The 13,981-nt window shown below is 37.5% G+C and overlaps 1 protein-coding gene across 4 annotated transcripts in view; it reads right to left on the reverse strand.

Moving 5' to 3' along the window:
- LOC143710147 (caskin-2) overlaps positions 1 to 13,981 on the reverse strand; it is a 61,332-nt gene that overhangs the window by 13,320 nt on the left and 34,031 nt on the right. Inside the window, exons 7-14 of one of the 4 annotated variants that reach the window (XM_077201114.1) lie at positions 12,665 to 12,777; positions 10,198 to 10,306; positions 9,805 to 9,913; positions 8,486 to 8,580; positions 6,212 to 6,329; positions 3,661 to 3,831; positions 2,722 to 2,811; positions 2,183 to 2,316 (exon numbers count right to left, since the gene is read on the reverse strand). In XM_077201114.1, the coding sequence (XP_077057229.1) occupies positions 2,183 to 2,316; positions 2,722 to 2,811; positions 3,661 to 3,831; positions 6,212 to 6,329; positions 8,486 to 8,580; positions 9,805 to 9,913; positions 10,198 to 10,306; positions 12,665 to 12,777 (939 nt within the window). Of the gene's footprint in view, positions 1 to 2,182; positions 2,320 to 2,721; positions 2,812 to 3,660; positions 3,832 to 6,211; positions 6,330 to 8,485; positions 8,581 to 9,804; positions 9,914 to 10,197; positions 10,307 to 12,664; positions 12,778 to 13,981 lie in introns of all 4 variants that reach the window. The other 3 variants (XM_077201113.1, XM_077201116.1, XM_077201115.1) reach the window with 3 other exon arrangements.

The following is a 13,981-nucleotide window of genomic DNA, read 5'->3' on the forward strand; positions in this document are numbered from 1 at the left end:
ACATAAATGAATATCTCTTTAATTTCAAATGTAAGACTCTCTATAACAGACATTTACAGACCCAATCATTGAGAATATTGAGGATAAATCACAGCATGAAATAAACATTAAGTGCGCAATGGTAATTTAAATGCAATAAATGCTGCAGTAGGAGTAACCCTATGCTCAGCTGCATATAAAAATGCAGAGATTATTGTGTTATGCAATAAGTTGGAATACCACTGTGATAGAGATGAGAGCTATGTTCCCTTACTGTTCCATTACTGTTTTTGCTTAGCAAAATTATTTTCTATTTACCGGACCCTTCAGGCACAAAGACTACCGTTCAAAAGTTTGGGGTAGTCTTTCCATTTTTCGCAAAATAACAGAAAAAAACACTAAGCAGCACAACTGTTTTCAACATTCATAATAAGAAATATTTCTTGAGCACCAAATCAGCATATTAGAATGATTTCTGAAGGATCATGTGACACTAATGATGCTGAAAAAATTCAGCCTTGCCATCACAGGAATAAATTACACTTTAAAATATAAATGGTATATTTATAAATGTAATAATATTACACTATTAATATTTTACTGTATTTTTGATAAAATAAATGCTGTGTTGGTGAGCATAGAGATTTATTTAATGCTTTAATGGTAAACAAAAACACCTTATGTACCAATGACCTAAATCAGAATCATTCATTTTCTGACTTGCTTTTACAAGAAAACTCAAGGAAACTCAAAATAACTTTTGTCAAAATTACAAGAAAAATAAGACACTGAGAGCACACGACAAAATTGGCTTCTGTGGGCTTCTTTATATAACAGTAATTATTTTTTCCCTTTGGTGCCTCTATGAACCATGAAATCTATGTACTGTGATGGGGTTCCTATCTTGAGAATTAATCATTGCTGCATATTTATCCACACAAGTTCTCTCACAGCTTCAGTTCCCTAATGAAAATCAATGGCCATGCAGACAGAATCAGAAAATCTCCAGCTTAAAGCAAGGGTGGGCAACTCTGGCCCTCCAGATTCACTTTCCTGTTTAGCTCCAACCCTAATCAAACACACCTATACAAGCAAATCAAGGTCTTCAAAATTATAACCCTGCGTCAGAAATCACATACTGTCTAAATAGGTACTACATTTGATTTTGAATTTACTTTCCTATCGTTAAAAATGTATGTTTTATATGTATGAATATGGGTAGTATGAATGAAATTCGGACGCACTACATCCACCAAGTTGTTACTGTCATGTGACCTACCAGCGTCAGTTGCGTCACCTCACTTCCTTTCATAAATTCTCTCCCGTGGCCACATGGAATTGTAAAGTGTCCATCGAATGCGGATTTTAGAATCTCGGCGGAAGTAGTAGACCATCCGGGAACTATGCGCCTACTATGTATTTGGACATATTACTATGTTGTAGTGGTGCAACGGATCATCATTGATCAGTTCGGATCAATATCTTCGGTTCGGCACACACGTGATCCGCGGATTGATTTATAAAAAAAAAAGTTGTGCGCATGTTCAGTCCACACACAGCGTGGTCATGGCGAGCGGAGGAACGGAGGAGCTTGAACGCCCTGCGTCATTTAAATCCCCTGTATGGGAGCATTTTGGCTTCCCTGTCAAATATAATGATGAAGGAAAGAGGTTAGTGGATAAAACCGTGACGGTGTGTAGGCACTGTGGCACAAGAAAGCGATATGACAGTGGAAACAAATCAAGCATGGCCAAGCATTTGAAGCGACATCATCCCGGTGTTTCACTGACAGGAGTGAAAACAACCGCTTATCACCGTGGCGTTTAAGCAGCCCCTTGTTGCACAATCAGACTGGGCTAAAGCCATCACAAATGCTATCGGTGTGTTTATAGGTGCAGACATGAGGCCTTTTTTTTTTTGCTGATCCAAAAAATGATCCGATCCGTGACTCTGATCCGAAAAAACGATCCGAACCGTGAGTTTTTTGATCCGTTGCACCCCTACTATGTTGCCATACTGTTTTTCGCAAACTATATAGTAGGGAAGTATTTGATTTTGGAAGCAGCGCTACTGTAGAAAGCTACAGGCATAATCGGTTTTATCAGGGTTGGAGATAAACTCTGCAGGAAAGTGGATCTTGAGCGCCAGAGTTGCCTAGCTGGCTTAAAAGGGAACACTGGACGTGTGCGAGACTGAAGCCCACCTTGGTGGTGTCCTGGACAACAGAAGGTGACTGATGGGGTCCATTGTGAGGAAAGTTTCCCTCAGTGCTCTGTCCACTGCCAGCACTGCGACTACTGCAGATGCTGCCTGCACTCCCCACACTGTTCCTGTCTCCTGCTGAAAGAAAGAGGAACAGACAAACATAGGAGAAAGAAAAAGAACAGTTGGTGATATACTGTCCCATAAATAAAAACTCCTTTTCTTCACATTGGCCAACAAATGGGGGAAAAGATTTTTTGTACTGTGACCTCTGAACTCCAGCAAGGTCTCTCTAGACAAGGGAAATGTTAAGGAGTACAAGGGAAAGTTGAGGAGGACTCGTGCAATTTAAGGAACATGAATGGTAACCTGATTGTAGGCTGACAAGCATAGGACATATATAGCCTAAGGGAACAGGAACCCTGTGAAACAGCTGGGAAAAATTCAACTTGACACGAAAGTCACTGGTGTGCAGGCTTTAGGACCAGCGGATGGACGTGAGGAGGAGAAAACAGACTAGGGGAGACGCACAACTCTTACCATTGAGAGAGGTCCTGAGGACCCAAATATCCTCTGGCTCTTTGGGACTAGTTGGCTTACACAGGGAACTGGGACTGTCAGGAAGCACACCTAGCAAACACAAATACTTTAAAGGGCCAGAGGGGGAATCTTAAGGACGACATTAAAGACCTAGCAGCGACGAAAGCAGACTATGTTCTCTTCATGTCACGTTAAAAGTTTTGCTTGAACAGCGCAAAGACTACAGCCAATGGCCAACTAGCACACACTGTACGTTCTGTGCCTGTATGAGAGGGAATAACTGTCTATATCAGATGGTGGTTAGTAGTCTATATTCGTCATTCAAAAAGGGAAACAGACACTAGGACTGCGGATTATACAAACCGCAAGCAAAGTAGCACTTGCTTTCCATTTCGAACCATGTTGATCACTTTCTTCATTACAGAAGACCATGTCGTTTTGAAAATATTCGCATATTAGAATTCTCAGGCAAGATGACGTAAAATTAGAACAGACGCCTCTGTCTTCTTAACTTGAATTCATCACTTTTCTTCTCATACAGTGGTTTGCTAAACTGAAAAGCCATTCAAAGTGATCGTCTCATTGACTGCCTGACGCTGATTCAACATGATCAATCGGGCAAAAAGCCACCAATGAGATCCAAGTAGTGCTGACGGGCCACGGTGCAGAACACACCCCAAAAAGTGAGCTGACAGCCAAACTTTGGCTTGGTGTGTTATGGCATTTAGGGCTCAGTTCCGATCAAAATAAACTTTAGACTAGGCATCACATGAGCTTGGAAAATTTGATGGGCTAAATTGCAGTTTATGTTGTTTGCATGGTCAAGGATGGAGGACTTTTTTGCTCTCAAAGATGCTTGAATGGGCTCTTGAGGTTAGATTACAAGTTTACAGGCGTGTATACTTGAATTCATCCCTAAGAGTCTAATTCTCACGCTACCTGAATGCTGATCCAGCCCGTTGTGTTGAGTCAGTACAGGACGGGTGGATGAGTATAAGGTGTAGGAGTCATCAGTGTGAGAGGTGTGATGAGAACTGTGTGAGGGCAGGGCTCGGGACAGAATGTGATGTCTCTGGCTGGGCAGTGAGGCCTGCCGGGAGAGAACGCCCCCTATGGACAAAACATTGAAACACAAATGAGGCACCATGGGCACAAATGAAACATCATCCTTGAAAAAAGATGATTCCATTAGAGACATGCTTTAAATTATATAAACTAAAGGTAGCTTATGAAAGTTCGGGGTTAGTACATTTAAAAAAATAAAATAAAATTATGCAGGAAGGATGCATTAAATTGATCAAAGTGACAGTAAATACATTTGTTAAAATTAATTTCTATTTCAAATAAATGCTGTTCTTTTGAATTTTCTATTCTTTAAAAATCTTATCTTAAAAAAAGTAACATTTTCTACAAAAATATTAAGCAGCACATCTGTTTTCTTTTGCACCAGATCAGCATATTAGAATGATTTCTTAAGTTGTTACATTATGATGGTACACTAAAGACTGGATTAATGATGCTGAAAATTTAGCTTTGCCATCACAAGTATAAATTACATTTTAAAATATATTAGAATAGAAACCAGTTATTTTAAATTATTATTTTATTATATTCAACATTAATGTTTTACTGTATTTTTGATCAAATAAATGTAGGCTTGGTGAGACATCTTTCAAAAACATTTAAAAAATCTTACCAACCCCAAGCTTCAGAATTAGTGTAAATAATAATTCTATTATTAATAAAATAAAAGTGAAATAAGAAAATGACATCTTTAAAGGAATTGTTCACCCAGAAATGAAAATTCTGTCATCATTTACTCATCCTCATGTTGTTCCATGTCAACCTGTTTTTCTCCATACAATAAATATAAATGGGGTCTAAAACAACATTGGACTTTCATTGTATGAAAAAAGTTTTTTTTGGGCATTCCATAGAACAAGTCAGTCATACAGGTTTGGAATGACAGAATTTTCATTTTTGTGTCAACTATCCTTTTAACATGAAAGACTGAGACAGACCTGGGGAGGTTTTAGCATCTTGATGATATAAAATGGGTGGAAGAAAAACCCCAGCACAACGAGATAAGTGGTTGGGTCTTAATCTGGCGGTTTTGCCTCCATCATGTCCTCTTCAGCAGTATTGAAGCAGGAGCTTATAGAGGAGGCTAACATGACATGACAGAATGCTGAGTCTGCCGCTGCGCTCACTCTCGCGCACAGAAAAAAAATACCCGACTCATTTCAGGGAAAGATTTTCTGCTCAGGCCCTAGCAATCTAAGGCCAGCTCCCCCTTTCATAGAGGCACATGGCTCTAAAGCTGATCCGCCTGCCCCCAATATGTTCCTGTTAATCCCATTAAAGTGTGTGTCTGCGTGAGCCTTTATCAATGGACTACATGTCCACATGTCTATACAAGAATTTATGGGAACTGCACTAGTTCAGTATGCATTATTTTGATATGCATACTGTGGGATACAAATGTCAGAGAGCGCATTTAAAATATGGGATTCAAATTCTATTTTAAACCTGAAAATAATGAAAGTTTCAGGATTATGAAGGATTTAAAAAAAAAGTTATTAAAAATAATTGTGCACTACTTTTAAGTAAAAAACGTATGCAGTTTTCTTTGCTGGAAAAAGTGTGAAGCAATTGAAGCCATTTAAAAGTGCTTGAATTTCACTTAAAAGGTTTTACGAACCCTGAGATTAATAATGTAAAAAAAACAACAACATTCTGCCACAATACCATGTTTACAGTTTGTATGGATGCATTTAATACACGAATGATGGTGATTTGTGGATTGAAAAGCCTTTTATAAATTGCTTGTTCATGGAACAATGTCTCTCCTGGTTTCCATGTCAGTGCTGGTTGATCTGATATCTGTGGTTTGTAACAGAGAATTCTGCGCCAAATTTGAACGCTTCCAAATAGATCCCGGTGCAATGTTTTTAATTCTGCGGCAAATTCAAACTCTTTCTCACTGGATCTCCCAGCGCTGTGTAGTAACTGTGCTGCATGCTCGAGAATTGATATCATCCCACAAGTAAACCTATTCTGAGCTTGCGCTGCGCTGTCTATCATTTCTCCGAGCTGATAAACTGTCTTCGCAGCTCAAACGAACAGTGCGGTTTCCTTTCGTTTGCAGTTTGATGTTTCTCATATGCAACATAAAAGGCAGCTCTTATCAGTTGGGCAATTTACTGGTGATAACAGTGTGACCTCTAACAAAATTTAGTTGCAACAGCAAGAAAAAAGGTCGCAAAATGCAACCATTTGGTCGCAGTCTAGAGCCCTGATAAGTCAGAATGAAAAACATTTTATTGAAATAGCATTTTTTGGACCCCATAGCATCTTGTGTTGTTATACAAAAAAATAATAATACAGTAACTGACTTTATCTTTAGTAGGAAATGTAGCCAAGTAGATAGGTTATGTTCAACATATAGGTAAGTATGTTGAACAATAAACATCGATTTTTTTCAATATACCTGATCTGCGACTAATGACTTCCACGATGGAGGGAGGAAAGAATCCCACACGGTCAGTGCCTCTCTGACTGTCATGGATGTGCCCTTTCCAACGTCCATCCATGTGCTGCTCTAAGACCTGGAACAGACCAATGAGATCACAGGATATTCAGGACCAACAGGTCTTACAAATGTCCTAACCAGACACACAACAAAACACGATAAGGTATCTTTTCCATGTTAATCAGTGTCTTCTCTTTTATTTTTGCGTGTAATCATTTTAAATAATCTACGATTTAATAATAGCCCATAGTGTACCCTCCACTATTCAAAGTTGAATAACCTTTGTCTCATCAAGTTTTAATTAACCATCTTCAAACCTTTTCTTCTAACCTCATGGCTAAGCGTGTGATCGTTTCCTCATTTGGCCGAACAATGCGGTAAATTAAGTCAGTTTACATTCCACACATGGCAGAGAGGACCCGTGTAGCAGTCAGTGCATCTGATTTGTGTTTAAAGCAGGTCTGGAAATAGACACTACAAATACATTTGCTGTTTATGTGCACGGATGTCTAAGTTTTTTTAGAAGTCAATTAAATAAAAGAACAACTACAAATCAGGTAATGGGGAAAACATGCCCCTTGTATGATTGCATGCCCAATGTGAAGAAGATTGAATAAACACGTGGACATGCAATAGTGATTTGGGTTTAAATAAATCTATTATCCTACTTCAGCTTTGAAAACAAATGTTTTCTATTTTTCTAATGTTTCTTATGTTTAGTCCAGTTTGGAATAACTATATAAAAATATTTGACTGCTCAAATTATATTTTTCGTATAATTTATATACTTTTATAGTATGCATTAATATTTAGAATTTTCAAAATTCTACGTTTTTTATAGTTCTATATGGCTTTATTTTTATTTCAGTTTTAGTCATTTAAGCACTTTCAGTTAGTTGCCAAGGTTTCAAATTTTTGTTTAAGTCTTTCATTTAATATTTTTATTTAAATATAAAATTTGTAATAATTTTAATTGGTCAATGTAGCATTGTTATTGTTAGGTAAATTAAAATTAAGCATTATTGAGAGCCATAAAAGGCTATAAATGACTCTAATCAATAATTTTTTATCATAATTTAATGAATAAACATTTATTTGGAATTCAATTTACCACCTTTTTTTTCCAGGAAAGGAACATCACAACGCTATTTACACCAGGTAAATAGTGCTGAGTTTCGTGAAAAGATGCAATCTACTATATAATTCAATAATAAATCATTTACATTAAAAGGTGACATGTTTGCGAGGAAAAGAATGGCAAATACCCATGGCTAAGTGCTATTTCAGCATTTTAGTGCCTTGGTAAACTACTGTTGGTGATTAGTAAATACATTTTGTGCTGAAATACAATCTGCAAATGAACCACGCTGTTTACTGAACTCACCTCATAGTGCTTTGTTTCTCAAAACCGCATTTTATAGGTCCACATCCGTCTCTTTAAGGTGAATAACGGTTCATATTTTACTTCTTACTGTATTAATCATTGAGATATGTTTTAATTTACCCCTAATTCAACTCCCTAAAGTCCTAATATTGCTGTAAGGGAACTATCTTTCATTGCTGTCTTTTAAAAACACCTATATTCTCTTATGTCTCATTGCCACAAAAGCACAGCAGTCTTTTATGCTAGCAGAATGGACGCCTAAAGCTATCTAGACAGACAAGGTGTGAACAGTGACATAGCGTAGATGCAGCACTGAGCCTCGGGCTGCACTCTATAGAGTACACGCACAGTCTTTTAGTGGGGGTGAAGCACACTGTTATGAAGGGAAACTAGGCTGAACACATACTAGCACAAACAACAAGCTACGGTTCATTCAAGTCAGACATTAAAGGTTGATTGGCAAAAACCTGTTGCAACATGCTAAAGTATTCTCTGTAGGGAAGACCAAATTACCATCCTCACTTGTTCACGTTACTGCTATGTCTTATGTGCAGGCCATGATTATATCAGTTAGAAATATGATATGCAATGCTGAGTGTTGTCTTGCATCTTAGTGCATATTTTCAGCGTTCTAAAACTGCTTTCATTTTTACTGTTTCTTCCACTAGTCTAAACTTTGTTGTTTGGGGTTTTGATGTTTCTGGCATTCATCAGAATACAGTTATTTGGTAAGAATGCAGATCAAGGCAACGCTCAAGCACATTGCCAATTATATAAGCCAATTGCATAACGCACATTATACAGTATTAAATTAGGACACCTCTTGTGAGAAATGCTTTTAAGCCTACCATGATTACATCTCCTGCCCGGATGTTGAGTGCAGTGGGGTCATGGAGATTCCAGTAGTCCTTCAAAGCTCTCACCTGCAATGCTCCACTGGCATCTAATGTCACAACACAGGACAATGGATGCATGAATAAGTGAGAATGAGAGAGACAGAAAAACAGTTTGCATTGAAAATATTCATCATTCCTCTACTCGGGGTGGAAGTCATTTTTGAGGTCTTGATATTAACTAAGGTACACAAAACTACTGCCTGAAATTCTAAGAATTCAAGACTCAGTTGGGATTTGTTCCAATAAAGAAGTAATAAGCAGAATTTAAAGAGGAGTAATGTAGTGTTTAAATACTCTGAAGCACTTAACACATCTGCAAATTTAGTGAGGAGCTGAGCTCAGAACAGGGATGCTAAACACCCCTCATCTTCAAAAACAGCTCCTTCAGCTGTTAGTGCTCGTATCAAAGCGTGCACTTCAAAGACAACATGCTGCTGGATTACAGGAGGGACAGTCGAAGGGTGTAGCGACTAAACACATCCAGACATACAGTACGCCTAGACACAGACACGCAAACAGGTAAACAAAACCTTTAACTAAATCTCCAGGCATGGCTGCCATCGATATGCCCCAGGACAGTAATGTTATGCAACTCTATAAGCTTTATGACAAAAGCTATGAAAGCAGATTCCCATTAACGAACACACAACACAAAACTCCCCCTAGACAACTATTGTCTACATCCAGTCCCAGCTAATAATGAACAAAAACATGTGGCCTGACATTAAATAATATAAGGTACATCAACAGGAGAAAGAGAGAGCAGAAGGAAAGGAAAGGAAAGGAAAGGAAAGGAAAGGAAAGGAAAGGAAAGGAAAGGAAAGGAAAGGAAAGGAAAGGAAAGGAAAGGAAAGGAAAGGAAAGGAAAAATGGGAACAAAAAAAGCCTGGAAGAGAAATAATAAAAACAGTAATGAAAGTACACAAAAGGAAAAAGAAACAGCAAAAAGGAAATAAGGAAGAGGAAAAAGAAAACAGATAAGGAAAGGGAAAAGGAACAACAAGGAAGAGATAAAGGAAAGGAAAGGGGAAAAGACAAGGATAAGGCAATAAAAGGGGGAAAAGACAAGGAAAGGGAAAGAAAAAAAGGCATGGAAAGGGAAATGGGAAAAGGAAGGCCTGGAAAAGGAACAAAAAAACAGTAAGGAAAGAGAAAAGGACATCAAAGGAAAGGAAAAAGATAAGGAAAGGGAAGATGAAGGAACGAAAGGAAAGGACATTAAAGGAAAGGGCAAGGACGAGGAAGAGGAAGAATGAAAATTTCTGAGTCACCTCTAAGGAGTTGTTTGATTTCTTTGCTGGCATGTGAAGTGGTGAACTGGTTCACAATGTCCAGAGCTGTTTGATTGTAGGTGTTGCGGTTGTTCACATCAATCCCAGTCTAAGTGACAGATGGTAAACGAGTGGATTGAAATGTGATGGTTAGTTCAGTAAAGAAAAAACTTTGTACTGTATACAAACAAAAATACAAAATTATATATCACTGTGTTCTGATATGACAGACAGACAGACTCAAGCACTTTACTGTGAATTGTCTTTCCCAGAGTATTTATTCTTGATAATAAATCTGACATAAATTCACTTTAAACTAGGGTAGGGACAGAAAATATGCAGATGGTAAATCAACACTGTTCCGTTCCTATTATTCTGTATGTATCTACTTACATCAAGCAATAATTTTACTACTTCCGTTTTCCCGTAGAGGGCAGCCTCGTGCAGAGCCGTTCCAGATTTAGTGGTTCTGTTTATGTCAATCCCAGCTTTTAGCAGCAGTCTAAAAATGAGTGACAGAACACAACGACACATGAGCCATCCTGTCCACAAGACACGAACAAAATCACTAATGTCTTTAATAAACGGTACAGTCAAGAGTCATCTGTTCATAACCACAAGATTAAACCTGACATGGACATCAGGTATTATACTGTACTATGTCCTTTATTAAATTGCTATTTGCCAAATTAATTTACAAATTGATATAAATATTGATTTCTGTTGAAATTAATTGAAACTGTACTATGTCCTTTATTAAATTGCTATTTGCCAAATTAATTTACAAATTGATATAAATATTGATTTCTGTTGAAATTAATTTAATATGCAAGAAGAAACAGGCTATAAAAAATACAGTATGAGAAACATGAAACTAGAAAAACTATGTAGGACATTTTTCTGTTATGCCTCCAACACTAAAACTACAAAACCAAAATCAACACCAAAAATTGCATAGTGAGTGGGCTGGACTGAAACTAAAACCACATGATGATAGTAAGTTCAAGACCACCAGCAAGGGGTCAAAAGTCATGGCAATTTAAAGCTTTTGAGCAACAAAAACAGCCTCTGCATCAATCAATTTTACATTCTGAGTGTCTCTTCAGGATTCAGTATCCAAAGCAGCAGTACAGTCTCCATTTTCCATTGAGCTAATTGATTAATTCAGCCAAATGAATAGATTAAAAGCTTGCATTCCCTCTTTAAAAGAGGTCACCAAAAGTGTTCACCCAAAAATTCACCCATTTAGTCATGATGAAAGATTTTTGACTTGTGTACTGACATCACAAGAAATGTGAAGAACCTATTGTGCGCGCTTCTGACACATCATTTTTGTAGTCTGTATGACTCTCGTTGTCAATTTGAGAGCTTTTCAGAAATTTTCTGTAAATAACGATTTGGAACAGAGCATATGGACCAAATTTGTAGAACTTTTTGGAGACCCCTTTTTAACTTATGGAAAACAGAAACCAATATATTCTTGGGTGTCCCTAGGCCATTCAGGTTTGGAACAAAATGAGGGTGAGTAAATGATGACAGAATGTTCATTTTTGGTTGAACTATCAGTCAGTAATCAACATGACAAGTAAAAATGTTCATTGATTTCTTGTTTCAACACATCAAGAAATAACAAATCTGTTTGTTCAGCATAAAGTCATTCAGTTTTTATGAAGGCCAAGCAACTGAATGTTTTATACCAAGAAGTGTAGAGCGGCCCGCCTGTTACCACTGTCATTCTTTCCCATGTTTACAAGTTCCAGCATTCCAGAAAGGCAGTGGAGGGGAGAGCTGAAGCTTGAACTGTCATATATGGTTACTGCTAGAGGAGTATGTTGAGCAGCTGACTGGTTGGTGTAACCCTATTCGGCCTGCATGTTAACATAACAGCGCACTCAGAGGGGAGGGCAGCCCAGGTCAACACATCCACACACTAACAAACGCACTACACTCATTCCACACCTTCTTCTCTTCACCTCACTTGCTCGACAAACATGTCAACAAGGCGTCCAGCCAAAGTCTGCCTGACTGACAACATACTACAGTATGTTGCAAAAAAAAACAGACAACCTCCCTCCTGGCATGCTTGCATGTATATTAACTCTCATATTTTCTCAATTTTATTGCAACTGACTGCCTATAGATTTTAAGGCATAATAGGTATGCTCCAGATGCGACGGACATATCAAAATGTAGGTAATGTATTTATGATGCCTTCTCGATTTTGGCCAAATTCTAAGATGCCTATGCATGTATTCTCTGTGAAGAATGCAATCCTAAAATGCATTGCATTAATTTTTAATAATAAGTAATTCCAGTACTTTACATATACAATTTTTTTTCAGGCAGTAAAAGCTAAAAAGTTAACGGATGGCAGATGGAATAGAAATGTTCATCATAAATAAACGATTGGAAACGATGATCATAAACTTTTTTTTTCAACACAATTAATAAAAATGTATGAAGAATCATTTAAATGGATTAAAACTGGTGTAATCAAAATGTACTATTTTATCCAATGTTTGTGTGCGCAATGTAATTTGTTTTTATATACTTATTAGATTATCGAGCCATTACTTCGTAGCATGCTACAGTCAAACTCCATTGAAATCAATTGCAAGTGAAGTCTCCCTGCTATTTGTGTGGAACAGGGACTTGCTGCCTATGTCAAGCACTCCAAATCATTCACTTGTGAGGTTCCATGACCACCTGTGTAGGTAGTAAGCAGCTCACTATGTTTTTAAAAAGAGCTTACCTCTCCTCTGAAACAATGACAACAGTTTGAGTGCACAAGCTGATATGTAGACTTAAAGGAAGATTTAGAAAAACACAACAGGATTCAAGGGGTTAGGGAAAAGTGGACCTGATGATGTCCTTATGGCCGTTGCGGGCAGCCAGATGCAGGGGGGTGTTATCTCTGCCATTTCCTTCTAAGAGAGCTACCACCATGTTACTGCTCAACAACAGCTGGGTCACCTGTAAGATAGAATTAAAGAAACAGTGAGAAAGTGATTAAAACTAGAGAACATTCAGCCAAAAAGTGCTACAGTTTTGCCAACTTGGGTCTAAACAAGATGTCACTGCCAATTTAAAGTACAGGAAAACAACCAGCCTGGTTGTCAGCCCAGGCATTTGACCATGTACTCCCTGGCATTGAGAATCTGTCAAATGGAACTCAGTTTCCAGCTGGGGCAGAATCCTCCTGCAGCCCAGCAACTGACTCGCTGGTGTGCTGCTAAATTAGACTCATTCCATCAGCCCGACTCTCTGCAGCATTTGCATTCTAGAATTCCAAATGACTTGGGTGAAAGATTAAATAGAAATAGTTCACCCTGGCGAATCTAGTTTGAGGTGAATTAAAGATCTCTCTGTCATCAGGAAAGCTATCTCAGCTGAGCTTACTGATATTCTTTGCCACTGAATGTGCACGAAATACAGTCTTCGCAAAAGTAAACAAGACCTCTTTCAAGCTTTGTTACGTCATGAACTCCTGCTTATAATTATATTTGAGAATGCAGTGTGGAAATAGATTCAGTGCTATAAGCTTACACTGAGACTGGGATACATACTTTAGAAGTTATAAAAGGCACAGCAATTTTAAATCGGATAAGCCCTAACTATATTGATGCAGAAATACCAATAGCTGAACAATTCCACTGAACCCACATCATCAAGCTCCGGTGAAAACTATTGTGCCCTCATATTTTTACATTACATCAATATCAAATATCAGCAGATACATAATCTGACAATTATTTAAATGTTATGGCCAATAACAACAAGTTATCAATATAAAATTCTATACTATTTTGTATAAATAAAGAATAAAACACTAAAAACAAAAAAATAGAGATGCACCGATTGCAATTGTCTGTGTGATGTGTGTAAAGTGTGATGCCGATACCGATTTTCTTTCAAAGAACTATAATTGACAGCATATACAAACAAAAATCTACTTTTCTTCAATTTCATTAAACAAGTAAAAAGACAAGAATAATAAGTATAAATGAAGAACAAATAAATGCAATAGAATAAAGACAGATATGAAATAAACACGCTTTAGTTTTTTTAGGTGGGTATACAGTATATTCAGGTAAGAAATACTACAGAAATTAAAAGGAATCAAAATGTAAAATAACACTGGATAGTCTTCATTGTAAGCATTAATCTTTATTTAATT

Source organism: Siphateles boraxobius, unplaced genomic scaffold (genome assembly GCF_051911475.1).
Source record: "Siphateles boraxobius isolate OS27281-9 unplaced genomic scaffold, OSU_SipBor_1 46, whole genome shotgun sequence".
NCBI classification, from domain to species: Eukaryota; Metazoa; Chordata; class Actinopteri; order Cypriniformes; family Leuciscidae; genus Siphateles; species Siphateles boraxobius.